This window comes from Triturus cristatus, chromosome 3_1 (genome assembly GCF_964204655.1).
Source record: "Triturus cristatus chromosome 3_1, aTriCri1.1, whole genome shotgun sequence".
In the NCBI taxonomy this organism is placed as follows: Eukaryota; Metazoa; Chordata; class Amphibia; order Caudata; family Salamandridae; genus Triturus; species Triturus cristatus.
In genome coordinates, this window is record NC_140583.1 from 249,972,600 (window position 1) to 249,999,297 (window position 26,698).

The 26,698-nt window shown below is 45.1% G+C and overlaps 1 protein-coding gene across 7 annotated transcripts in view; it reads right to left on the reverse strand.

The window, feature by feature from the left end:
- Positions 1-25,246, reverse strand: part of ULK3 (unc-51 like kinase 3) — a 221,721-nt gene extending 196,475 nt beyond the window's left edge. The window contains exons 1-2 of one of the 7 annotated variants that reach the window (XR_014978779.1): positions 25,012-25,205; positions 6,049-6,186 (exon numbers count right to left, since the gene is read on the reverse strand). Coding sequence is in view for 4 of the 7 variants with exons in the window: in XM_085643806.1 (XP_085499932.1) it covers positions 6,049-6,189; positions 25,012-25,113 (243 nt within the window). In the remaining 3 variants the exon portion in view is untranslated. Of the gene's footprint in view, positions 1-6,048; positions 6,190-24,826 lie in introns of all 7 variants that reach the window. The other 6 variants (XR_014978778.1, XM_085643806.1, XM_085643809.1 and 3 more) reach the window with 6 other exon arrangements.
- Positions 25,247-26,698: the final 1,452 nt, after the last annotated feature.

Here is a 26,698-nt window from a genome sequence, read left to right on the forward strand (position 1 = left end):
GCTCTTCCTGCTCTCACAATGGGCTGTAACAAGAGGAAGTGCAGGACCGGGTAGTGCTCCTGAAGGGTCTCCCACCCTATGGCATTCAGAACTGAATTATCCTCTGAGGTTGCATGGGCACAGCAGTGCTCCTGTAACGCTTCCCACCTGTGCTGCGTGTTGAACAACCAATGTGAATAGGGAAAAGATTATATTCTAAACTTACGATGCACTAAAACAGTTAGATATCTTTGCACAAACATTAAGCATGATGTGCAATATGAACTGATACTATCACCACACAACCCACAAGTGAAAGAACTTATCTGGCTGCTAAGCAGCAAAGAAAGAGGAAGTGTTTTGCTGTGTGGATTATCTTATATGCATTGGAAGGGCTGTGATTAGTGGACTATTTTTTTTGCTACTAGGACTCATGATAAATGTAGTCCTTTTCATGGATATGATATTATTGTTAAATACGGGCTGCTGAGCAATAAACATGAAGAAAGAGAAACCTAATCGGAGCCTCCGTTCCTGATACACAATTGGCCAGTCCAGAAGGAGAAGAGGAAAACTGTTCTAAGGAAGCAACACTAGATTAAACAACAGTTTGCTGGACCATACTACTGCGACCAGTATTATCAATGCCTTGTGTGGGCCATCCAAGATAGAGTGCTCAGAATCATTGTGAAAGGAGCGAATACATTCTGGCTTCCAATTCAGGAGAATGAGGTCTGTCACCACTCGCCTGGTCTCCTGCTGTAGACGGAGCTGTTTGGGCATTGAACCAGGCAGCAAAAAAAACCAATTGATCAAATGGTTTAGGCTTTTTTTTTAAAGTAAAAACTGACAAAAGGAGGCACCAGTTGCTGCGGTGCCTGAAATTCCACCAGAAGCAGTATGCCTTCACATTTAACTTGGCCTAAATGTGTATTACCCATACAGTGATCGGAGGACGTATGCTGAACTCTTAATACAACATGTTTGCTATCGAAATATCTAACTTTGGGCTGACTGTTCATGTTCAAGACCATAATAACCTGCACTGTCTTCTGGCATACTCAGATTGGCAAATTAGGTTTTTACAAGCTCTAAAGGTCACTTGCGCTGTCCATTGCTCAGTTCACAAAGCCATCAAATAATTTCTCCAATGACTTCTGGGTTTAAAGTTGACCAGCTTGTATATCAGGTTGTTTCTCAGTACCCTGATGTAAGATCTACTGACACCTTAAAGTGCAGTGCACCTAGAAATGGTTGAGCTCGATAAGAGTACAAATTACTCTACCCAAGTTTCTCTTGGGAACTGTAGACCTATCCACATCTATCTACAAACAATTTGGGCCTCATTCAGAGTGGTCCAGTAATCCTCCTTGTAAGTAAACCTTCACTCTCTCCAGAGATTTGGATGTCAGAGGTTTTAGTAACTCTAGGGGTGGAGCTATCAGAGGATTACAAAGAGAACCTTAATGGTCCAATTAGAAATGGCAATACCCCACATAATTCCTCATTTTGGCCTGGATGCTCACAAGAGATCTTGGTGGCAGGCTATTACGGTCCCCATCAGAATTAAGTTGCCTATCACAATGAAGGTCTCTGTGGGGAGTTACAATGAGGTAGGAACTCTTTACCAATATTTCGAACACTGGGAAATTATAAAACTGTTGCTTCATATTCCGACTATAAGAAAGGAAAGACACAACGCACTTTCTGCTGGCAGAGAAGGACACAAATGAAGAGAAAGCATTTGCATCAACCTAGGAGAAATGCCAAGCGAGGAGAAATGCCAAGCGAGTTGAAAAAAACTGTTATCAGTGTTAGACAGCAGCAAGCAAGGCACCAACCGTAAGCATATCCACTCAAATATCTTAATGTATACATGTACACCTTAGTGCCAAGGTTGGAAAGTAATAATGCAAAGGTTTTGATATTTTATTACTTATGAGTATTTATTTTGGCAGGACTAGTATAACTTGCCTTGCCTATACAGATGTTGTTAATTTGAGGCAAGCAATTGTTATTTCAGGTGAGGCTAGTATAATTAAAATGTACACAAAGAAAAGAAACAATTTTCCAGTCTCTGTGTCAGAAGCTGAACCAGTTCCCAATATAGTCCTAGAGCACCAGTACAAGACAGACTGTGGCAATGTACGTATGCCATCTGACAATGCTTGTTTTTTTGGATACGGATAACTAGAGATTATTTTTAGTAAAGATTATTATATTGAAAGTTGCACAATGAACATCTTCAAACATATACTTTGGATGGAAAATAAGGATCCTATATATTATATGTAAATGGTATTAAGGATGACGACTCCATGGTGGAGCTGGACTGAATTACCTTATAAAAACTCAAATAGCAAATTGATGACGGAGTATCTTGAGAACTAAGTAAAATTACAGAACATCACAGAGAAATGCCCCAGCTTAGTGTCCTATGAGAGAACTGGAAATTGGCCCCATATAGCACAGGATTGCTCTCACCTGCAAAGGTAACTGGGAAAATGTACAGATATATTTCAGTATCCAAAGGGGCCTCTGTCAAACCTAATGCTGGGTGGTACCCAGCACTAAGGTGGGCCCACGAACTTTTCAATATGCTATTAATGGCATTAACTATTCAGTGATGGAAAGAGGTACATTGAATTCTCTCAAAGGTTGGAAAAATGGTTCGGATTCACAAATAGGAAGATCGTTATCCAATTCAAAATGGGGCTTTAAAATGTTGTAAAATTTGGAACTAATTTGATCACCAGACCCTTTAAGCTATATAGAATGTATTACGTTTAACTGCATATATCGCACAGTGATAGCGCATACGAGGTATAAATCCCAACGATAAGTTCACAAACGTGTTTTCAAAACTCATCTTCACATGCTCCAAGTCTATTTCACAGTATCACGTCGTAGAGCAATATCCTGTAAAATAGACACAATGGTTTTTATCAAGTAAACTTTGGAGTAATTTCACTGGAACGCCATTCAGCGAAAGTTATAGCATGGCAGGGAATCACAGAGTAGCCCCTTGAGAGGTTAGTGGCAGGGGAATAGTCAGAAAATGAAAATGCCCCCAACCCTGAAACAAAACTCTAATGACACCGAATGAGAGAAACAGTAAGCCGGACCCTTCCAAGATTAGTTCAGTTCACCTGCTCGTCATCCGATCCATCCATTCATTCTCCTATCCGACCATTCTTGGATCCTTCACCCCATCTTTTCATTGTTCCAACAATTCATTGACTTTCCTTTCATTCATTCATTGGTCTACTAATTAGTTCCTCCATCCTTTCATTCATCCATCCTGTCTACCACCTTTCCAACCACCTATCCATCCATTCTTTTATCATTCCTTCCATCCAGTGATAACTCCCTTTACAAATCAATCATCAATCCTTTCACTCTTCCATCTATTTGTGCTAGCTGCCTTTCATCCAACATTCCTTTCACCCATCAATCTTTTGCCTCTTCCTTCCAGTCTTTCATTAGTCGATACTTACGCCCCACCATCCAACCTTTCATTCTTACTATTCATTCTTGCACCCTTGCTTTGTTGTTTTCACCATTCTGTCAACTTCTCCTTTCACCTTTGCTTGTTTTCTTTGCTATTATCTTCTTTGCTTATTCGTTTTCCCTTTGCCCTTTCACCCATCACACCTTCCTCCATTCTATTCTCAAACTATTTTTTAGATTCTATCTTCCCCTTATTCCTCTCCCACTAAACGCACTCCGGGCCATATTTATCAAAATGAAACGTAGAGTAGCAAGTCGCCTTGCAGCGCTGCGTTACAGGGAAAGGTAGGAATGCGCCCTATTTATCACAATATGGAGCATTCCTGCCTTTTACGAGCGCTGGCGCACATCGTGCTGCCTAGCGCCCACATGGCCAATCTTGGACCATAATGCAAGGGTGCCTGCGTTGCAAGCACGATTGCTTTTGTGCAGGAAGGAGCACATTCCTGCACTAAAATAATCCCAAAGCATATTCCTCTTGTTATGTGTGCTGCAGAATGCAGCACACATAGAATGAGGCAGTAACGAGGATAAATATATTTCTCCTTGATATGTCTCCCCTGGAAAGGCATACCACTTTGATGCATTCCCAGGTTCACCAGTAATAGTAAATCTGGGAATGCGTAAAAATTCATGGGTGTTGTGTGGGAACACCTACACAACACCCATGGAACACCACCCTAGGGCAGAGTAAAGCAACACCCCGATTAGCACTGCGTTGCTTCAGATTTATCAAGCCACTAAGGGTCACGCAAGGGGGCCTTGTGTGACTTGATAAAGCGCATCTTAGGGGTTGCGTTGCTTTTCCACCATGTTGTGTGATAAAAAAGCGATGCAACCCCTTGCTAAATATGTCCTTCTATTTGCTGGTTATTCTGTCTTTTTTAGATTCAGATTTTCATATTTTTTTCTCACTCCGGTCCTGAATTTGGTTCACTTAGCAGCTCCTGACCTCCACCTCTCAGCTCAGCTCTGCTCTTCTCCTAGATCATTTTATGAGCCCTTGTATGCAAGCCTGCAGACAGAAGATGAATATAACATACATCAATATTTAGTGGGGGCCAGATTACCAGGCCAGCTGGTGCAGTGGCCACCCCCACTTAAGCTGCTAAAGCAGGGGGCTCCCAACTCCACTGGTCCGTGGGATACAGTTAACAGACCCAACAAGGAAGTAGCGAGAGAAACCCAAACAGGTCGCAGCTATGGGATTAAATGCATCTCTCAGCTCACAGAATCAAGATTGCAGCTTGAAGGTCATGCAGGACATAGCTCACAGGATCACACGAATGTAGCCCATAGGAACAACTTAGCTACTGTCCCCTGGTCAATGAGGGATAACCCAGGATGCAGCGTAAAGGATCAAGTAGGAAAAAGCCTGTGGTATCAACCAGGAAGCAGCCCAGGAGGATCAACCAGGAAGCAGCCCAGGGGGGGGGGGGGGTAAACCAGGAAGCAGTCCAGGGGAAATCGACCAGGAAGCAGCCCACGGACCGAAGAGGAAGAAGCCCATGGGACTGACAAGGAAGCAGCCCGCCAGATCACCCAGAAAGCAGCCCGCCAGATCACCCAGAAAGCAGCCCACCAGATCAACCAGGAAGCAGCCCACCAGATCAACCAGGAAGCAGCCCACCAGATCAACCAGGAAGCAGCCCACCAGATCAACCAGGAAGCAGCCCACCAGATCAACCAGGAAGCAGCCCACCAGATCAACCAGGAAGCAGCCCACCAGATTATTCAGTAACCAAGCAGTGGGATCAACCAGCATGCAGTCCATGGGGCTAAACAGAATGCAGCCCAAGGAACCAGGCACACACCTCACAGAACCAGCAAGAAAATCAAGCAAGGCATGGCACTCTGGCAGTGCGCAATATGGCATGCTAAGCAGGAAAAAACAATTCAAATGCCCAACAGATTGGCGCACAACAACTCAGTATGAATCATCACACAGGCCAAGCAGGAATAAGCATACTAGCCCACACCTCAATAGCCCATCACGTCTAGTTCACTCCCTATTTTTGTGTTTGTTTTCATATAGACATCAGCTTTGCCACGGCTTTATCATACTACTGCTCCATTGTGTCCATCCCAGGTAATTAAACAAGCACTGAGGCTGGGTTTCAAAGGTGTCGTACAAAACCAAAGATACAATTTCTGTACACTTTGTGATTTCAAGGAGAAGATTTGGTCTAGAGGCCTATTTGTTTACCTTGCATCCTGAACACAGTTTAAGCAACTGACCATAAATCGTACATCAGGGCAAATCAGATTGTAAGTACTTGTAAATGTGTGCCTACAGGCAATTAGATTTTTTTTAATAGTATGTAGTCTAGAGCTGTCACAATTACAGGTTCCCTCCACCTTACTATCAGATCATGATTTCTGTAATCTGGTTTTGATCCGACTCTTGTCTCACACACAATATTTTTGGTTGATCAGCGCTCAAAGTTTGAGATGCCCCTGCAATAAAAGGACTTTGTATAGGCATGTTTAGCTCCTCGTTTGTCCCACACTAAACACATGAATTAGATAAAATACATATTCTCCTATGTAAAACCTGACCTGAAAGTCTTTCAGTTCCACTATGTGAGGATGACGGATTTGTTTCAGGATTTCGATCTCAGTAAGAAGGTTCTCCACAGACACCTTATTCAGAGTCTTCTTGTTAACGCACTTAATGGCCACCACTTCTCGGCTGTTCTTCTTAAGAAAAAAGAAATTGTCAAACATAAATATTCAGATTTATTCAATAGGAATATATATTACAAGGTACCCAACATCATAATTCATAAAACCAACAATAACAGGAAGTAGGTCATACAAATTGCCAGTTACCAGATACTCACCATGGTCGGTCATCATACACTAAGCAACATTAATTACCAAACACTGGCTGAAGTAAGTCACAAAAAATCCCTCATTTTAAAGATGAGTCAATCGAGTGTCAATTACCAAGCACTTATCATAATCAAATGTAAGATACATGTAATTTACTTTTTTATTCCCTGGGGACGTTCTCACCAGTCTCATAGCCCACAGTCAACAAGATCTTCAATTACCTAAAACCTTCTGCTGCTCTCTCAAAACCCTGAAATACAAATATTACTAACTCTGCCAACCGGACAACACACTGATCATCCAAGGATATACCATTACTTTATTCATGTAGTGTAGAGCCCCCAAAGATTTACGCATGCCATTGTAATTCCACATCCTACGAGGCTAACGGAAGTTCAACCACCAGCATACCACATCTAAGAAAGGATTCTTGAATCAGTGATTACTAGGAAACAAATACAATCCTAAGTAATAGGCCAGTCAGGATACAGACAACAGCAAGTTACATAATTTGCCCTAAAGACCGTCAAAGAACTGCTCCTTGCCAGGGATCATGGCCCGAATTGTCCCTTGATCGTCATCCGCTTGTCTGTTGCCTTTGATGTGATGCACTATAACATTCTTATCACCGCTTAAAGTTCCAAAATCTTCAAAAGTGGAATTTGGCATGGTCCAAGGATCTTTCTTCTCATCAGCACTCTTTCAGTGTGCTTCGCAACGCTCCTGCGCACCCTCAATAGTCAGAGTCATCTCAACAGCCACAGAGCCTCAGCTCTGGGAATCCTTCTGAACTGCTGTACTCTGTGGGGGCCTCTTTTAATGTCAAGCTTGGTCAGAAGTCTTCAGTTCAGAGTTAGCATTCACTTGCAAACTAACAACATAACTAGGAATCCGTTCTTTCATTAGGTGGGGATCTATGGCAATAGCCCTTATATGTGCTGGGACCCTCTGACACAGGAGTGTGTGTCCCACAGACAATGAATAAACTCAAAGAGATCAAATCTTCAATGCTAGACTCATTCCTGGTCTAAAGGGACTTCATGATGCCCCACTTTACTGATTGTCCATTGAACAAAAGACTCAATTTAAAGCACTCTGCGTAGGGAGAAGAAGGGTTTGTGTAGCAATGTAAGCAAACATCTTTCTAAAATGCTCATCTCATACCACTCGAGCAGACCCCCAATATCAGCTTTCCAACACAACCTTTTGCAGGTACTTTGAAAATATAAACAGTTTGTTGAAGGTTCCTGCAACTATCAAGGGTCTATTTTTTAGAGTTCCTTGTCTCTGTACCATGAAACAACTATAGTTCATTCAAACATACTCGAAGTTTTGTCTTTTCAATTAGGCATTCAAAATGGCATTCATTTAAGGGTTCTTCTGTTTTTGGCTTTTCTTTTCTCCACCAACCCTTGCTCAACTTGCAGTTGTACTAGCACTGTACAAAAAAAAGTAAATAATTAGAGGCCTACAGCAGTTTTGTCAAAGCACATCTTATAAAATGCTGAAGTACAAAGGAAGGAGTTTACAAAATGTTTGCACATACCTAATTAATGGTCAAGCTACCACAGGAGAATACAAGCCAGGAAAGGAGGCGCAGTGACTGAGTTTTAAGTGAAGTTCTATAAGTGAATGGGTTCAGAGCAGACACAGCAAGGAAGAGTATTACAAAAATGAATATATTGTAAGAGCAAAACGTGCTGGGACATACAGATGAGAAGAAAACGAATGTTCGGGAGAGACTATTCAGTTGGAAAAGATAAAAAATGTTACAAGGCACAAGGTCATGAATATATATATATTTTGTTATATAAAAACACTGACATCCTAGCTCTTAGCAGATTTCAGAACTGGAAGCATGGTTTAAGAGGGAAACTAGGGAGAATCACAGGAGCACCTGAATCCATAGCTGGTGTAGGAAGGTGGATATCTGACTATGGTTACCCCCAAATTTTTGCCTAGTGTCTAGCTGGTTTTTCGACTTAGTTGGCCTGAGATCCTGCTATTCAGGATCTCAGCCTGGCTGTTCTCTCTTTAAAATGGACTCCATGTACCCTAGGTACATACCCAATTGGTTGGATCACCCTGTCAGCCCCTGTACCAGTGTACACTAGGTACCCAGGGCATTGGTGTACCCAAGGCCTGCCAGGGGCTGAAGCATGTATTATGCCACCCCAGGCTTGGCCTAACAATCTGACACAACTGGCTGATCACTCAGCTGGGGTAAGTTGGTGTAATCACCTCTTACTTAGGTGTAGTATACCTATACCTAACCTTAAATGGGACACCTGGTAACCTATAAGTCACTCCTATGGCAGGCCTTAACAATCCTGAAGGCAGAGTGCTTGGTTCCATGTGAGATGGTGCTCTGGCATGAGCTGAGCCTGTCTGCAGTGGTCGGAACAACTTCCTTCTACTGTTTCCAGATATCGTCATACCATATACTCTTAAGTGCATTATGAACCTCGCGGTTAAATGCTATCTTTGGTTTGGCTTTATCAAAACATGTCGAGTAAGGTGTTATACGAATTGGAATACTAACCCCTCGCCAATTCTGGCGACGGGGTTAGCATTCCACCCTTCTAGAGGGACACGACATGCACAGTACCTGAAACCCGGGTAAAATCAGACATAGCCTCAGCTCCACAAAATGGATGCTGCCACCACAGACACAAGTCTGCCCTCCTGCTGCTGGGAGTCCTTCCAGCTTGGGAGGTGTGGACAAAGGGTTTCCTGCCAGGGGAGGTGCATGCACCACCCCAGACAGGATTTTGTGTATTGGTCAGGTAGGGCTTGAAAGAAACCAGACATGCCTGTGGCTCACAAGGAGCCTCGGTGCATATGCCAGTTCAAACCGGTCCTGGGGCACACCAGTCCCGGGCCTGGGGCGAGCTGGACAAAGGATTGGGGGTGTAACCACCCCCCTTCCTGGTCCCACCCATAGGGAGGGACCTAGCAGGTAGTCCGGCCCCTAGAATCCGCTTAAAGGTAGGAGCTGTGTCCTAAGACTTCAGACATCCTGGAATCAACTTAACACTAAGAAGAAGACGGGAACTTCGACGCTCTGCTGCACAGAGGACTGAAGCCAATCTCCCCTGTGGTCAGGGAGTGACCACCTTGCTAACGCAAGCACCATCCAGCGAATCAACGTCTGCTTTGCCGCCGCCTCCCGCCGGAGCCCGAGCCCAGAGACTGACAAGACCTGGACCTCCAGACCTCTCACCGCCCGATCCACAGTCCCTGAAAAGAGGAGACCCGTGGAGGCACCGAGACACGTGGAGCCAGCCATCTTGGAACGACTACGACAAGCTGACAAGTGCAACAACCGAGGCTCCCTCCAAGTTGTGCTTTGGGATCTGAGAAGCCCAACACCCGAGCAGCATCTGCACCAAAGGTGAGCCCTCCAGCATCTCCACGATCTGCGTGGGGCCCTTCTGCATTTTGCCACTCGACGCGCCTAACCGGTTGCTGGCCCGCTGGCTAGTAGCCATCTTGGCGACGAACTTCAAGAAATACACCGCTGGTCTGGTTGCTCCAGACTGGCCCTTGCTCCCCTCCAAAGGAGCAGTCCTTCTGACCTTGCTGGTCAGAACAATCAGCTTATTTCATCTCCTACAACAATTGCTTTTGCCAAGGCTTGGTTGCTTCGATCAAGTCGCCGACACCGCCGACAGCGAGAGCCTGCGTGGGACAGCTCGTGAACCGACTCCTGGACGTCGTCGACCTCCAGGGACCACGTGGCTGCAGAGACAAGCTACACCTTTCCTCCTGTTTGCACCCGACATTGCCTGGTACCCACCTGGTGCCACGCTGGTCACTGGCTAGTGACTGTGAACACTGTCCCCTCTGCTTACAGGTCTTCAACATCTCCGATCCACTCTTGGATCCACTGCATCTCTCCCGGACCGACCGCCTGCAGCATCTTTGTCTTCAAGCTCCACGGAACAGATAGAAGAAACCCGACGCACTTCGAGGCCTATGCACCCGCTTCCTGTGGGTGAGGTAAAGCTGGCACACCTGTGCCCAAGTGTAGTATTACATCTCTAGTGCCTGTGTTCCAAATATTGAGTTCCTAGTCCATCCGGAAGATCCTCTTTGCAGTAACTTTGTACTTTTTACGCACCCATTGAAACCTATGGGAGCACGCGTGTGACTATTTGCTCTGCACACGCCACCCGTGGACCTCCTGGTCACTAACTGAAGTTAGCTCCTTGTAGGCCCAGCGATTCTAGAGACCCTAGGCCTTTTCCCTTTTCTGTTCGTGGTACTTATACCACTATTTTAGTATATGGTTCGAGTGGCCACCAGGGCCTATCCATATAAAGTGCAACTTCTGTGTATTCTACTGTAATCTTGTTTGACGATTTGTGCTCCTGTGCTCATAAAGAGACTAGGGGTTACTTTGAGAAATAAATACATATATATTTTGAATATATATCTGTGTGGTGTCCTTTCATTGGTATAAAAGGGGGTTGCATTTGGTAAAACAGCTGGCTTAACACGCTTCACGAGTTTAGCCTCAAAGACTGCTTAGCCTACGCTACCACTAGGGCAGCTGGTCCGAAAAGGTTGACTTACAACCACACCATAAGGGTTGCTTGGCATGGTACAAGGTGATCACTTTAACTAGTGAGCATCATATACCAGGCCAACTTCTCACATTGGTGAGCAGCGGTTGGATTTGAGCTTGCTGTGTTTTACCATTGTAATCTCTTGGTTACCAATTGAAAGATCACATAGGTACCTGTAGGTACATATAAAACAAGATTAGATATACATAAGTTCTACTGAACTTAGTTGTTGTAGAGCAAAGGGAGTAGCACACCCTGACTACAACTACTAGATAGGTTTAGTAGGTAAACCCAAGTGTAGGTAGATTGCAACACATCCACCCACACTTAAGAGCAATGGCTGGGGCAGAGGGGTCCACTGTACCCATCTCTGTTGAGAGTGACCCCTAGAGGGCACCATCCATCTTTGCTACCCTTAATCAGAATGAGCTCAGGCATTTGGCAACTCTTAGAGGCCTTAAACAGCCCAAGAACCCTACCTCTGCTGAGCTCAGAGAACTCTTGCAAAATGATGAGAATCAGAGAGAGCTCAAGAAAGCTTCCCAGTTAGCCCCCTTAGGGACAGGAACAGGAGGCCCCCCTTCTGAAGATGCTACAGAGGTACCCAGTTCCAATAGTCACCCCTTAGATGGCAATAATACCACAGAGGATGAGAGTGATAAAGGGGCTGATACAGAAAGTAGTGATGAGGAAGGGAGAACTAGCCCAGTGCCAAGTGTTATACTTGGCCCAGCTAAACTAAGGCTATTGGGGACTGACAGTGGGTTTACCCCATTGGATCTCCCCAGTGGACTTAACCCAGGGCTTGGGAGGCAAAGGAATCGCTCAGGTGACTCCAATGCTTCTCATGGCTCTAGAGGCTCTCAAGGTCACTCCAGGAAAAGGATGACCACCCCTCAGAGGAGAGAACACGAGGCCAGAATGCAGGAAGCCCAGCTGAGGATCAGGAAGCAGGAGCTAGAAGTAGCCCTGATGGAAGAAAAACTGAGGAAGGCTAGGCAACCTAGAGAGAGTGGGTCTATACCCACTGGTGGCAGCATTGTCCCTAAGGACAAAGATAGGGTCTTTGATAATAGGAACCTGTCTAAGGTTGTGCCCCCCTACAAAAGTGGGGATGACATCCACAAATGGATAACTGCTCTTGAGAGAGCCTGCAAAGTACAGCAGGTTCCTGAAGACCAGTGGGCAGCAATCCTCTGGCTCTCCTTTGAAGGAAGAGGCAGAGACAGACTCCTCACTGTTAGAGAAGAGGATGTCAGAAATTACAGAGTCCTGAAGAGTGTTCTGGTAGATGGGTTAGGCTTAACCACTGAACAGTACAGGTTAATGTTCAGAGACACCCAAAAGACACAGACTCAGGACTGGTCTGAATATGTTGAATGTGCCACTAAGGCTTTGGAGGGTTGGTTGCTGGGAAGTAAGGTATCTGATTATACAGGATTGTACAATTTGATGATGAGAGAACAGATTTTAAGTAACTGTCAAAACCAGCTCCTCCATCAACACCTGGTAGACTCAGATTTGACCTCTCCCCAAGAATTGGGAAAGAGGGCAGATAAATGGGTCAGGACCAGGATCAGGCCTAAGAATCAGGGTGGTGACCAAAAGAAAGATACCACCAAACCTCAAGAGAAGGGTGGGGATAAAGCAAAAGAGAAATCTTCCTCAGGGCCCCAAAACTCCACACAGGGTGGGGGGTCCCAAGCTCCCTCCTCTACCACAGGTAAAAAGCCTTACTGCCATGTGTGTAAAACACCTGGGCATTGGAAAACTGACAGCAGTTGCCCACAGGCTAAAAACAAAACTGTTCCTCCAATTACTCCTGTCACACCACCTATTACTGTCAGCAGTAATCCCCCAGGTGGTGGGAGTGCCCCCAAAAATTTGGGTGGGTTTACTTGGGGAACACAGGGGGACCCTGGCTTAGCCAATTCCCCTGCAGCAGATACTCTTGTCTGTGATGGTGGCATGGGGTTTGCCAACTTCACTGCCTGTCCCAACACTTTGGGTAGGTACAGACAGGAGCCCTACATCAATGGTACAAAAGCTGAGGCCTACAGAGACACTGGAGCTAGCATCACAATGGTGGCCCATTGGCTAGTTCCCTCTGAGCAGCTTTTGCCTGGTTTCTCCTACCAGGTGACCAACATTGAGGGCAAACAGAACAGTCATCCCATGGCAGAGGTATGTCTCAGCTGGGGAGGTGTCACTGGCCCTAAAAGGGTGGCAGTATCCCCAACCTTGCCTGTAGACTGCTTACTGGGGAATGACTTAGAACTCTCAGCTTGGGCTGGAGTTGAACAAGACACCCATTCTAAAATGGTAGGCCTTTCACAACAGGGTAGTGGGGTTGTGCCATTCACAACCCCTGTCCAAATAGATTTCCTCCCTGGAAAGGTTGGAAGGGCAGTGGTAGCCACAGCCCAGGCACAGACAGACTTCCCTGTAGAGACTGGCAGAGCCGTGACAGTCACAGCTCAAACACAAACTGAGTGCCCCCCTGAAAAGGTTGGCAAGGCTGTAATGGTCTCAGCCTATACTCAGACTGACATAGGTGTAGTGAAGCCTGAAACTATGGATCACTCCACACAAACAGAGAGTAGTGGGGAGGAAGAAAAGTCTCCCTCTCCCCAGACATTAGGAAAAAGTCAGCCTCCTCAAGGAGCTGACCTCATCCCTTGTGAAGGAACTGCCCCAGAGGTAGCCAGGCCTGGCCTGGCAGAGCCTCTGATGTCAGTGGCCCCTTCCAAGGTGGGACCCAGTCTGGTGCAGGTAGCCTGCCTCTCTCTACCCTGCCTCAGTCAGCCCAGGGCTGCAGAGGTCAGGGAGGCCAGTGGACCCCAAGAGGGCCCCTGTCCACAAGAACCCCCCCATCAAAAGAATGAGGATTGCCTGGCTAGTAGCCCTAGTCAGGTGATGGGTAAAAACATTCCTGAGGGATCTCCTTTACAGGTAGTTAGGGACCTCCCCCAGAGGGATTCTGTTGGGTACAGGCAAACATGGGACCTTAGGGCCCCAGACCTGACCTGTCCCTCCGGTAAGCCCACAAAAGGGACCCAGCCTCCAGCTTTAGGTAGCCAGAGGCTGACCCTGAGAGCACAGTGCAACTCAGTTAAGGAAAGAAAGGCATCCATGGTGGAGGGGGATTGGAGGAAGCTGAGGCCTCACTTTGAGGACACTCACTTCAGTACTCCATCTCAACACCAGCCTTTTACTTTGCCAAGACACACCAAAGGTAGAGATTCCCTATGGTGGAGACCCTCTGATACCCTTAGGGTGAGGGATTGCTTAGTGGACCATGAGACAGGGGGTAACCATGCCAGTGCTGGTTCCTCCTTATATGGCCACTTGGGCAATATAGGCTTACCTGGTCAAGGTCAGCCTTATCTCCCTTCGTTTGGGGGGGGGGGTTGTGTAGGAAGGTGGATATCTGACTATGGTTACCCCCAAATTTTTGCCTAGTGTCTAGCTGGTTTTTCGACTTAGTTGGCCTGAGATCCTGCTATTCAGGATCTCAGCCTGGCTGTTCTCTCTTTAAAATGGACTCCATGTACCCTAGGTACATACCCAATTGGTTGGATCACCCTGTCAGCCCCTGTACCAGTGTACACTAGGTACCCAGGGCATTGGTGTACCCAAGGCCTGCCAGGGGCTGAAGCATGTATTATGCCACCCCAGGCTTGGCCTAACAATCTGACACAACTGGCTGATCACTCAGCTGGGGTAAGTTGGTGTAATCACCTCTTACTTAGGTGTAGTATACCTATACCTAACCTTAAATGGGACACCTGGTAACCTATAAGTCACTCCTATGGCAGGCCTTAACAATCCTGAAGGCAGAGTGCTTGGTTCCATGTGAGATGGTGCTCTGGCATGAGCTGAGCCTGTCTGCAGTGGTCGGAACAACTTCCTTCTACTGTTTCCAGATATCGTCATACCATATACTCTTAAGTGCATTATGAACCTCGCGGTTAAATGCTATCTTTGGTTTGGCTTTATCAAAACATGTCGAGTAAGGTGTCATACGAATTGGAATACTAACCCCTCGCCAATTCTGGCGACGGGGTTAGCATTCCACCCTTCTAGAGGGACACGACATGCACAGTACCTGAAACCCGGGTAAAATCAGACATAGCCTCAGCTCCACAAAATGGATGCTGCCACCACAGACACAAGTCTGCCCTCCTGCTGCTGGGAGTCCTTCCAGCTTGGGAGGTGTGGACAAAGGATTTCCTGCCAGGGGAGGTGCATGCACCACCCCAGACAGGATTTTGTGTATTGGTCAGGTAGGGCTTGAAAGAAACCAGACATGCCTGTGGCTCACAAGGAGCCTCGGTGCATATGCCAGTTCAAACCGGTCCTGGGGCACACCAGTCCCGGGCCTGGGGCGAGCTGGACAAAGGATTGGGGGTGTAACCACCCCCCTTCCTGGTCCCACCCATAGGGAGGGACCTAGCAGGTAGTCCGGCCCCTAGAATCCGCTTAAAGGTAGGAGCTGTGTCCTAAGACTTCAGACATCCTGGAATCAACTTAACACTAAGAAGAAGACGGGAACTTCGACGCTCTGCTGCACAGAGGACTGAAGCCAATCTCCCCTGTGGTCAGGGAGTGACCACCTTGCTAACGCAAGCACCATCCAGCGAATCAACGTCTGCTTTGCCGCCGCCTCCCGCCGGAGCCCGAGCCCAGAGACTGACAAGACCTGGACCTCCAGACCTCTCACCGCCCGATCCACAGTCCCTGAAAAGAGGAGACCCGTGGAGGCACCGAGACACGTGGAGCCAGCCATCTTGGAACGACTACGACAAGCTGACAAGTGCAACAACCGAGGCTCCCTCCAAGTTGTGCTTTGGGATCTGAGAAGCCCAACACCCGAGCAGCATCTGCACCAAAGGTGAGCCCTCCAGCATCTCCACGATCTGCGTGGGGCCCTTCTGCATTTTGCCACTCGACGCGCCTAACCGGTTGCTGGCCCGCTGGCTAGTAGCCATCTTGGCGACGAACTTCAAGAAATACACCGCTGGTCTGGTTGCTCCAGACTGGCCCTTGCTCCCCTCCAAAGGAGCAGTCCTTCTGACCTTGCTGGTCAGAACAATCAGCTTATTTCATCTCCTACAACAATTGCTTTTGCCAAGGCTTGGTTGCTTCGATCAAGTCGCCGACACCGCCGACAGCGAGAGCCTGCGTGGGACAGCTCGAGAACCGACTCCTGGACGTCGTCGACCTCCAGGGACCACGTGGCTGCAGAGACAAGCTACACCTTTCCTCCTGTTTGCACCCGACATTGCCTGGTACCCACCTGGTGCCACGCTGGTCACTGGCTAGTGACTGTGAACACTGTCCCCTCTGCTTACAGGTCTTCAACATCTCCGATCCACTCTTGGATCCACTGCATCTCTCCCGGACCGACCGCCTGCAGCATCTTTGTCTTCAAGCTCCACGGAACAGATAGAAGAAACCCGACGCACTTCGAGGCCTATGCACCCGCTTCCTGTGGGTGAGGTAAAGCTGGCACACCTGTGCCCAAGTGTAGTATTACATCTCTAGTGCCTGTGTTCCAAATCTTGAGTTCCTAGTCCATCCGGAAGATCCTCTTTGCAGTAACTTTGTACTTTTTACGCACCCATTGAAACCTATGGGAGCACGCGTGTGACTATTTGCTCTGCACACGCCACCCGTGGACCTCCTGGTCACTAACTGAAGTTAGCTCCTTGTAGGCCCAGCGATTCTAGAGGCCCTAGGCCTTTTCCCTTTTCTGTTCGTGGTACTTATACCACTATTTTAGTATATGGTTCGAGTGGCCACCAGGGCCTATCCATATAAAGTGCAACTTCTGTGTATTCTACTGTAATCTTGTTTGACGATTTGTGCTCCTGTGCTCATAAAGAGACTAGGGGTTACTTTGAGAAATAAATACATATATATTTTGAATATATATCTGTGTGGTGTCCTTTCATTGGTATAAAAGGGGGTTGCATTTGGTAAAACAGCTGGCTTAACACGCTTCACGAGTTTAGCCTCAAAGACTGCTTAGCCTACGCTACCACTAGGGCAGCTAGTCCGAAAAGGTTGACTTACAACCACACCATAAGGGTTGCTTGGCATGGTACAAGGTGATCACTTTAACTAGTGAGCATCATATACCAGGCCAACTTCTCACAGCTGGGATCATAGAGCACAAACCAGTAGTCATCGAGCATCTATATCTGATGCGACACAGATCAGAGGTCCGACGGAGACCAGGCATAAAGGTTTAGCGGTTTTCATTTTGGAAAATAAACACCAGTAAAAAAAATGCGGAGTAAAAAAAAAAAAAAATCAAGATCGCAAATACTAGGAAAAGGAAAGGCATGTATAAGAGTGTAAAGATTCAGTATAGCGAAGGAAGTAAAAGGAAATTAAAGATTTACAAAACTGGTATGTACAGTTTAAAGAAAAACAAAAAATCTGATTAGACCTATATTAAAAAAGTAATACAAAATAACAATTGGAGCCCCATAATAATTCTCAGATATTACTTTCCCAAGTTTAATCTAAAAGTAATTAACGGGCCCCCAAATAATCAAATGGAATTGACAGTCTCTCATCTGGGATGGCCCAAAGAGAGGATCAGCTTGGCAAGTAAGTTGCTCAGAAGCACGTTCAACCTACAAAGCGCTACGGCGCAACGTGAATATGCTGTAGCCATGAATTGCAAATGGCACAGGTGGAGAATGGAGGCTTTGGACTGCAGCAGGGGGAGATTGCATTGAATGATAACCCTCCTCTACACATCCATTCCCTGATAAGCAGATATGTAGAAAACCTTCAGTTGAGTGGGACACATGAAGCATTACAATGCGAAACATCTGCCGCGGCCACAAATCAGAATGGAGCAGCAAAGAAGAACTTAGTATAGAGTAAGAGTACCGTCTTCAAGTTGTGGGGTCCATCTAAAAGAGGTAAGATCTGAGGCACAAAACTAACCACAAGTCCAGGACTAGAGACACAAACTCATGAAAGACAGATTCCGAATCATACAAGGGAGACGGCACTGTCCTGCTCACACTTATGGAGACAACGCTGACCTCAAGGATGGACAAGACATAGGCCATCTCTATGAGATCAGCCGGAACTGAACAGTCAATGAATTGAATAACTGGAAAGGTCTATACAGAGATTTAATTGAATTTGAACCACAGAGAAGGATTTTCATGCCATTGCTCAGCAGAGACCCTTCTCCAGAAGCAACAACTAGTTGAAAGGCTGAACAAGAATGTCAGAGCAATAAAAACGAATATATTACAGATACCAGCGGGAGTGGACATGAAGAACTAACCAGGATACATGATCAACATTACTGTCACATTCGGCACACTGAATGGGAATCAGTCTCTGGTGAGTATGAATACAATATTCTGCCTGAAAGGGTAGAGAAGGTAAGCACAGCATATGTGTGGCCATGCTAAGGGAGGCCACAGACGGAATCAATCCTGAGAACAGCAGCATCCCATGAAGGAACCTCTCTAGAGGGTAAACATATTCTACTGTTGCATGTTGTATGACTTGGAACGTAAGTTTTGAAAGCTCTTCAGAAAGTGTAACTGCGGGAATTGAAGGTGCAATGTGCATGCGTTGGTGTATCATCCTGCCATGCTAAAAGAGTACCTTTATAGAGAACTTGACATTAAAGATCTTAATGGGAAGTGTGAGAGGTGTCAACAGTGGCAATGGGATTTTAAAAATTTAGTTAGTTTTGTTCCGTTGTGTGAGACCAAGTACAACAAGGGATATACGCCGAAGGGAAGGCAAAGCTACAGCAGTGGATTGACGTGATTTTTTCCAAAATTGTTCATCATTTGTTTCCATTTTTATTACTATTTGAGTGAGGCATTACGTTTGTTTCTAATAACAAAATTCTTATTTCTTTCAGTACAGAATGAGAGTTCAATAAATGTTCTTATCTAGTCACTATTATAATCTATACCTTCTCCAACAAACTGAAGCATTCCTGTACTATATAATGTCATTTTAACAATTTGTAGGGCACCCATTTTTTGAGTATTTACTTCTATGTCAGATGTCATGAGTGCGAGTCGGTTACGCTACAGTTCAATGCCTGTTATATTTGGATTATCGCTTTCCAAAAGGTCTGCGTTTATATGCAGCTCCACTGCATGTGTGCCATTGCCCCTTTTTCATTCCAACCTGGCCAGCATGTGTCAGATGATCCAAATGATGTGTAATCATACTAAATCTAGGCCCCATTTTATCAAGACTAAACTATTCTCCTTGTATTGGAGCAAATGGAGTGTGTGGCTGCCCTAGTCCAAGCGTTAAACCAGGTTTCATCCTTTATTTTCATTTATTATGTTTGCTATTATACTCTGTACTTGTGCCTGAGTGTTTCTTTTAAGTAATTGAAATGTCTATCAATTACAACTATTACTCTTTTTGTGGTGTGTTCTTTTAATAAAGATTCCATGGCTGCAAGGTCTATAGCGGCTGCTTGTTTCGGGTACCTCTGGCTCATCCAGCAAATAAGCTGGTTATGTTAATATGGGACTGTGCATCCTATCCCCCCTTTTTGTAAACATAAAGGCATAGATTTGGAACAACCTGCCTTTCAGAGACTTCCTAAAATTGCTTCACTATTCCCCAGCCATTTTGTGAAATCTGCGTTTTGAAACTCCAGTGCGAAGTCGGAGTTGTGTAATATCAGGGATAATGGAGATTGGTGAATAGTCACACCTCTTCCTATCACACATTTTTCAGTGCAATAATATGGGTCAGATAGATTGTGGTAATTTGTTTCATGCCCGATTCCAGAGGGGTACGCATGGCAAAATGTGCAATGGCTTATTAGAGTATGCTTGTTCCACTTTTACCCATACATGATTGGGTGTGTTGAGATCTAATATAGGTCTGAGTTGGGTAACTTGAATGTATCGCTCTATAAGTGGGAGGGCCAATCCCCCTCATATTTCCCTTTGAATAATGTTTTTGATACTCCGGGGCCCCTTCCTCACCAAGTGGATGTTATTAATTTAGCTTGCATCCCCAATGATCCACAGTCTTCATATAAAATATCTAGCAGTTGTGGAAATATTGATGTCCTGTTTTTTGATGGATGTGGAGTAGCATTTTTGTAGCAATGTTCCTGGTGAGCACAATTGAAATGCTGAGGGTTTATGCTCAGGGGCAGATTTAAAAGCTTTGGGAACAGCTACATTGAGAAGCCTATGACCCCGAGATGGAATCAGGTTTAATCACATGATATTAATTGTTGAAAACTTATTTTTCTTAAATTCTTGCTGATAGGACTGGGATTTCGGAAGATTCCCAAATCCACAAACTCAAACAATAGAGTCTTTGGTGACTGTCCATTCAGGTATTCCAGCCATATTCATCAATTTCTAATAACATACTATCAGCATTCTTGGTCATAATTTAAACTACAACATGTATGTTCACCATGAAACTGTAAGTCTGTTTCTTTCACTGTTTCATGAGTTAGGGAAACTTAATACTAAGAAAGTAAGATTACATATTAATGAAGATGTCCGTCCTGTTGCTGAAAGACAAAACAACAAAAGAACTTGAATTGTTACTGAAGCATGATATCATTGACCGTTGTATTGGTCCAATGCCTTGGTATTCTCCCATAGTGGTAGTACCCAAAAAGAACAGTAAAGGAGCTGTATGAATCTGAGTTGACATATGTCAAGCAAACAAGGAAATTGAAAAAAGAACGACACTCGGGTCCGCACATTGCCGACATGATAACACAATTAAACGGTGCTAATATCTTCTCTTGTCATGATTTGAATAAAGGATATTATCAGTTGGAACTTGAAGAGAACTGTAGGTACATTACAACTTTTCTACACATATTGAGCTGTTCCGATACAAAAGACTGAGTTTTGGGGTTTCATCAGTTGCAGAGCTAGTTTCAAGATGTCATTCAACGTAACATACAGCCTGTCATAAATAGTTTCAATTATAGTGGTGACATATTGGTTTTCAAAGCTACCCAGAAGGAGCACGATAAATTATCTCAGCAAGTGTGTTGTTTACTTGCTGATGCAGGTTTAACTTTGAATGCTGAGAAATGTAAATTCCATAAGAACAAGCTGAAATTATTTAACCATATCTTTTCTGATGGGGGTATGACACCCAATCCAGCTAAAGTGCAAATGTTTTCAACTGCCAGCCCCCTACAAGATGTTTCCATGTTACATTCATTCCTTGGCATAGCTAGCTATTGTTCTAGACAATTACGGGACTTTGTCACTGTAAGTGCTCCGTTGAGAGACCTGACGAAAACATTTTTTTCCATGTTATTGGTCACATGAATGCAAGCAAAGCTTTAAGTGAATCAAACAAGTTATCAAGAACACTACTGAAATGGTATACTTTGATCCAAACCTTCATACTGAGATTGTTGTTGGTGCTAGCCCAGTAGGGTTAGGCGAAATCCTTGCACAGCACAGCAGACACCCAAAAGCTAGACGGCATATTGTAGCATATGAAAGCAGAAGTTTTTCCAAAACAGAATGCGCCTCTTCAGAACCTGAAAAAGAAAGCTTAGCAGTGGTGTGGGCTTGTGAGCACTTCCACATATTCCTATATGGAAAGCCTTTTACGCTTGTGACAGATCATAAAGCATTATAGAGCATCTTTGGCAATCCAAAGGCCAAGATGCCTCCTCACATTGAACATTGGGGTCTACGATTACAAGAATACAATTGTACCATTGTGCACCATCCAGGGAAAGATTGTCATTCTGGAAAGCTTACGACAAAAGATAATGGAACTGGCCCATCAAGAACATTGTGGCATAGTTGCCACAAAACTAGCTCTCAGAGACAAAGTTTGGTTTCCTCATCTCAATGAGAGTTGAAGAACTGCCACCTATGCAACTGCCTATCATCGAAAACTACTCAAAACACCTGGAACATGTCAGAATTGCCGAAGCACACATGGGAAAGAACTGCCATTGACTTCTTTGGTCCTCTTGACAGTGGACATCACTTGTTGGAGATTCTTGATGAATATTCCCATTTTCAAATGGTAGGAGATCTTTCATCTATCACTCGAGACGGAGTCATCAAGAGAATAGAAGGTATCTTTGCAACATGGGGAGTGCCTGGATTTTAAAATCTGACAATGGCCCATCTTTCAACAGTCAAGAGTTTAGTGAATTTCTTGATCATCTTAATGTGAAGCATCAGAAAAGCACACCTCTGTGACCCAATATCCAAGTCAAACATTTTTTGAGTTCATTAAAGAAAGCTGTCCAGCGTGCTATGTTGAGAAAGCTCAACCTTAAAACTGTGTTAAATTTTACCTTGAGAGCTTACCGTTCAACCTCTCACTTGATCACTGGTGAAAGCCGTGCAACCTTGATGTTCAAGAGAGCAATGACCAAGCTATCTCAATGGACCAACAGTCGATCAACTACTGAGCAAGAGACCTGCAAAGACTTGGTTCGTAAAAGACAAATGAAGGCTTATGCAAACAAGCGACGACATGCGGAAGACATAGTCTTCAATAGAGGAGATCGAGGGCTTGCTCGTCAGTCAACAAAAACAAAAGTCCGATGCTCCCTTGGATGCTGAGCCGTTCCACATTGTCACCACCAAAGGACATACTGTGACTGCCCAATGTCCTGTGTAGTTCATTACGCGAGACTTCCCACATTTCGGACATGTGGCTCAAAGCTCGTCAAATACTGTCAATGTAGAGACTGGTTCTGAAAGGACAAGTGAAAACTCCCTGACTGCTGTCGCTCCTCCATCGCCCAAAGCAGATCATAGACACTGCTACTGCCAGTTCCCAATGGCTCAATCGGAACGAGTAATCGGAGCACCACGAAGTCTAATCTAAGAACTAAGATTGTGTATATATTTGTAAAAAAAATATATATCTATTTAACAGAGGTGGAGATGTAGTGTTGTGTCAGTTAGCAATGACGGAACTCTTTTGGCTCACGATTGACTCCATAGGACTATGCATTAAGTGTCACAGCATAGTCAAGTGAATGCAGGTTTAGAATGTGAGTTTGTAGTTAGACGCAGAAGAATAAAGACATATAATACTAAGCTCCATGCGTGGTGTAGTCATTGGCGGGTACCCAGGCTGGGGAAGACGTTACAACATTGACTCCACAACATCTGCAACAGCCTTTTTGGAAGCACACAAGATCCTCAACCAACAACACTGCTTTAGCTATCATGACCCCAGTGTACAACCTGAGCCCTCCAGTTCGTCCTAATGTAGGAAATCTGCCCTGTTCATACCCTGCTACCCGAGTGAGACTTGAAACCGGCATATTTGTGCCCTTTCTACGGGTGTCCTGTTTCCAAGGTGCCCATGTTTTAAGTGGGATGAAAAAAGTGTGTGGGGGGAGGGGTTCTAAAAAGAGCTTGTCCTAAGAAGCAAAACTAAGAATCCTTGCCAGGAGGCAAAGCCTATATAATTAAGGGCATGGCTTAAAACATGTTAACTAAAATGTCATGCTTCCCATAGAGTACCTCCTAAACTGCGTTTGGGTGCCTCTCTGCAAGCTCTGTGTATTGCATCCAGGCATATCACAAAGTAATAAACATGCACCTAAAAAGAAGGCAAACCTATTGACTTTGCCAATGCTTATTATCGGTATCAGATTATCAATCCTAGAAATATTGGACTATGAATTCAACATTTCTAAGGTTTATAGAAGGGGTAGAAGTGTTCAGATAATCTCAATCACTCTTGTCATTCACTTCATAGCACTTTCCTCTGCAGTCTCTTGTACACTAATGCCCTTTATTCTGCACACATCCTTCTGAAATCTTCAATCTCCAGATCTCATTCCTCATCTCTTTCTTCATTCTCTCCTGTATGTAATTCCTTGCATCTCCTTCACTTCACCATATACAGGCAGCAATGCAACCACTCACCTGTAAGCACTGCTTGGTCTTTAACTTTCGTCTCGTTATTAATTGGCCAGCAGTGCACCTGCTACACACACACGTTCGCGTAGAATCACAATTAAAATTGCCACAAGTGCCACAGTGATTTGAAGGGAGGCGAAGAATTGGATAAACATGCATTTTGAACACCATTATGACACACCGACAGGTGCGGTGAGAAACTAGCATTGCCTGCAGCCTCAACTCCAGAGTTCTCAACTGTGGGCTGGCCCGCTACAAACACTCGCCCACAACCTCAAACCATAACAGATGGCTAGCGGCAACTCAAAACAAGAGTAATATGATGCACGAAAAAAAACCATCAAAGAACGCAAGTGTTGCGAAGAAACACTCATCAAATGCCAGCAGCATGTTTACTGTAGCTGGAGAGCACCGATGGACACAACTGATCTGTGCAACAGACCTAAGAATTAAATACACACATTAAACGAGTGCCAGCTAGTCCAATCATTCGATGTAACTAACATAACACACCCCCTTCAGACCACAAATACATATAAAGTTAAGAGATTATATACAGATGTGACAAAATACATTGCCAAATTTAAGAATACACTGCAGATGCATAACTAAATATTGACAGTACCAGATTGCAACATAAATATAACTTATTTATTGTTTATAATATAATCTTTCAACCAACCCGGAACCTTCCAGCAAGATTAAGTAATACATCAAATGTAAAACAAGGTTTACACCGATGACATGGATTACTGTAACGGTTTCATCAGTCATTGTTCAGAAATCAAGCAGTGTTTTTGTCATTCAAATTAAGGACATGAACCGTGGGACGAACATAGGGCCCCACTTACATTGGGCCCCACTTAATTTCCATTTTGAATTACTGCCGGGTCTGAACACCGCAAGGACCCGCCCCACCTAGAGCCCCGCACGGTGCCCCTGTCCTGTGACTCTGCCGTGCTAACCTAGAAATGCCTCCCGAAAGTACTTTCACAGTATCAGGGGTGTCCCTACCTGGCCGCAGCTCCAAAGGGTGGTTCTACGCCAGCCCTGTTTTCACTTGTCATCTGTACCCAAGATCGTGCTATGCTGTGGAGCGTACCCCACGGTAGGATCCCTTGCTCCACGCGGTGCTCCATCCATGCTCCACACTCGTCCACGCCAGCCTCCCAGGAGTCCCCATGCCTGCTCCCCCTCACCTTTCTGTACGCCTTGTAGACGGTAGCGTAAGTGCCGCTGCCCAGCCGCTCGGTCAGGATGAAGTCGTCCAGCCGCGGAGGCGCCCATCCGGGGGCCGCCATCAGAGCCCCATGCACGGGGCTGGGGTGCACGCTCCAGTCCTCAGAGCTGCCCCTCTTCCTGTACTTGTATTGGTCCCCAGCTCGCTGTGTCTCCTTACAGCTGACACATGACGTGCGGCTGGCACTTCCTGGTTCTCTTAAAGTGACCGCTCCTTGCAAGCAGCTGATTGACAACGCACCCCCGTGTGGTGTCCGGCGAGATTCACTGGAAACTCTGTGAGTTCCAAGCTTCTGTAACGATTACAGAAAAAAAGAGACAGTCTTTTTCATAAAAAAAATGCCTTGAGATCCCCAACTTCAACTTTCCAGAATATACTGGGGTATACAGTCGGCATTAACTAAGTCAATGGTGACATTTGGGTTCTGGTGGTTTTCCCCCCCCAAAATCTCCCTCTTTTCAATATCAAAATATTGGCATCTATGCAAGATTCGCTAACCAATTTAGGCCCGGTAATTGCTGTGGTGTCTATCAGACCTGATAAAATCCAACTCTGCCAGATTGAAATGTATTGGTGCGATAAGTATCATCCAATTATTTACTAGTATCTGGGTAATAAAAAACATGAATTATGGCGCTATCGGTATGGTCCGGCCAGTACCCGCATTTTCCCCTGATAAAAGGCAGCACATTTGACTTGACAAGATTGCTCATAAAAAGTATAATTGCAATATGTGCAATAATAGAAGTTAAATCGAATATGGAATATCGCAATTAACCAGCCCCTTGTATTAAGGGCCATTATTACGATATGTGCGGTAACAGCAGTTACTGGACATACAACAATTAAATGGGCCAGTGTTGGAACTAGCACGTTCTGGCTGGCTGAGGCGAGGCCCTAGCCAGGCAGAACCTACCATTCCCTTCACAGGTGGGTGCCGGTGATGACACTTACTGTATAACCTGCGCTCACCCTTGGGTAGCGTGGCACTAAGCAGGCAGGCTTATCACAGAGGCAATGTGTAAAAGCATGTGCACAACACTCTCACACAATAAATGCACTTAGTGTCACAATGCACATGGTGTATGTAAATAAAGTTTATATTCAACACACCATGAACATCATGTATTTCTGAGCATAAATCACATTTGGAAACATCACTAGCAGTACTAGGCCTAACCATGCCAAAATGACATCAGTAATATGCACACTTGGGAAAGATCTTACAGGTCCCCCCGCCCCCAGCACCCTTATGTGGTGTGGAAAGTTGTCAGAACGAGGCCCCTTTTGGCAATTATTATAATTCAATGCCTCAGTTATAGAGTGCACCCCAGATCACAATGTTGGAAAGTGGGTTATTGGTAGGGGCAAATGTAGGTCTGCCACTGGCAATAAGGCCACTAACACACAATAGGACTCAGCATAGGTCTTAGAAAATTATTCCTATGCTCAACCCTTGGTATCGTGGCTGCGAGCAGACAGGCTTAACTTCAAAGACAGGTATGTAAAGCATTCAAAAACACAATTTCAGTAAATAATTAAGACACAACACATAATAAAAATCCAACACTAATTTATAAAAATAGGAAATATTGTTATCTTTAAAATGACACCAAAATGACAAACATCCAATGTAGGGAACCGGA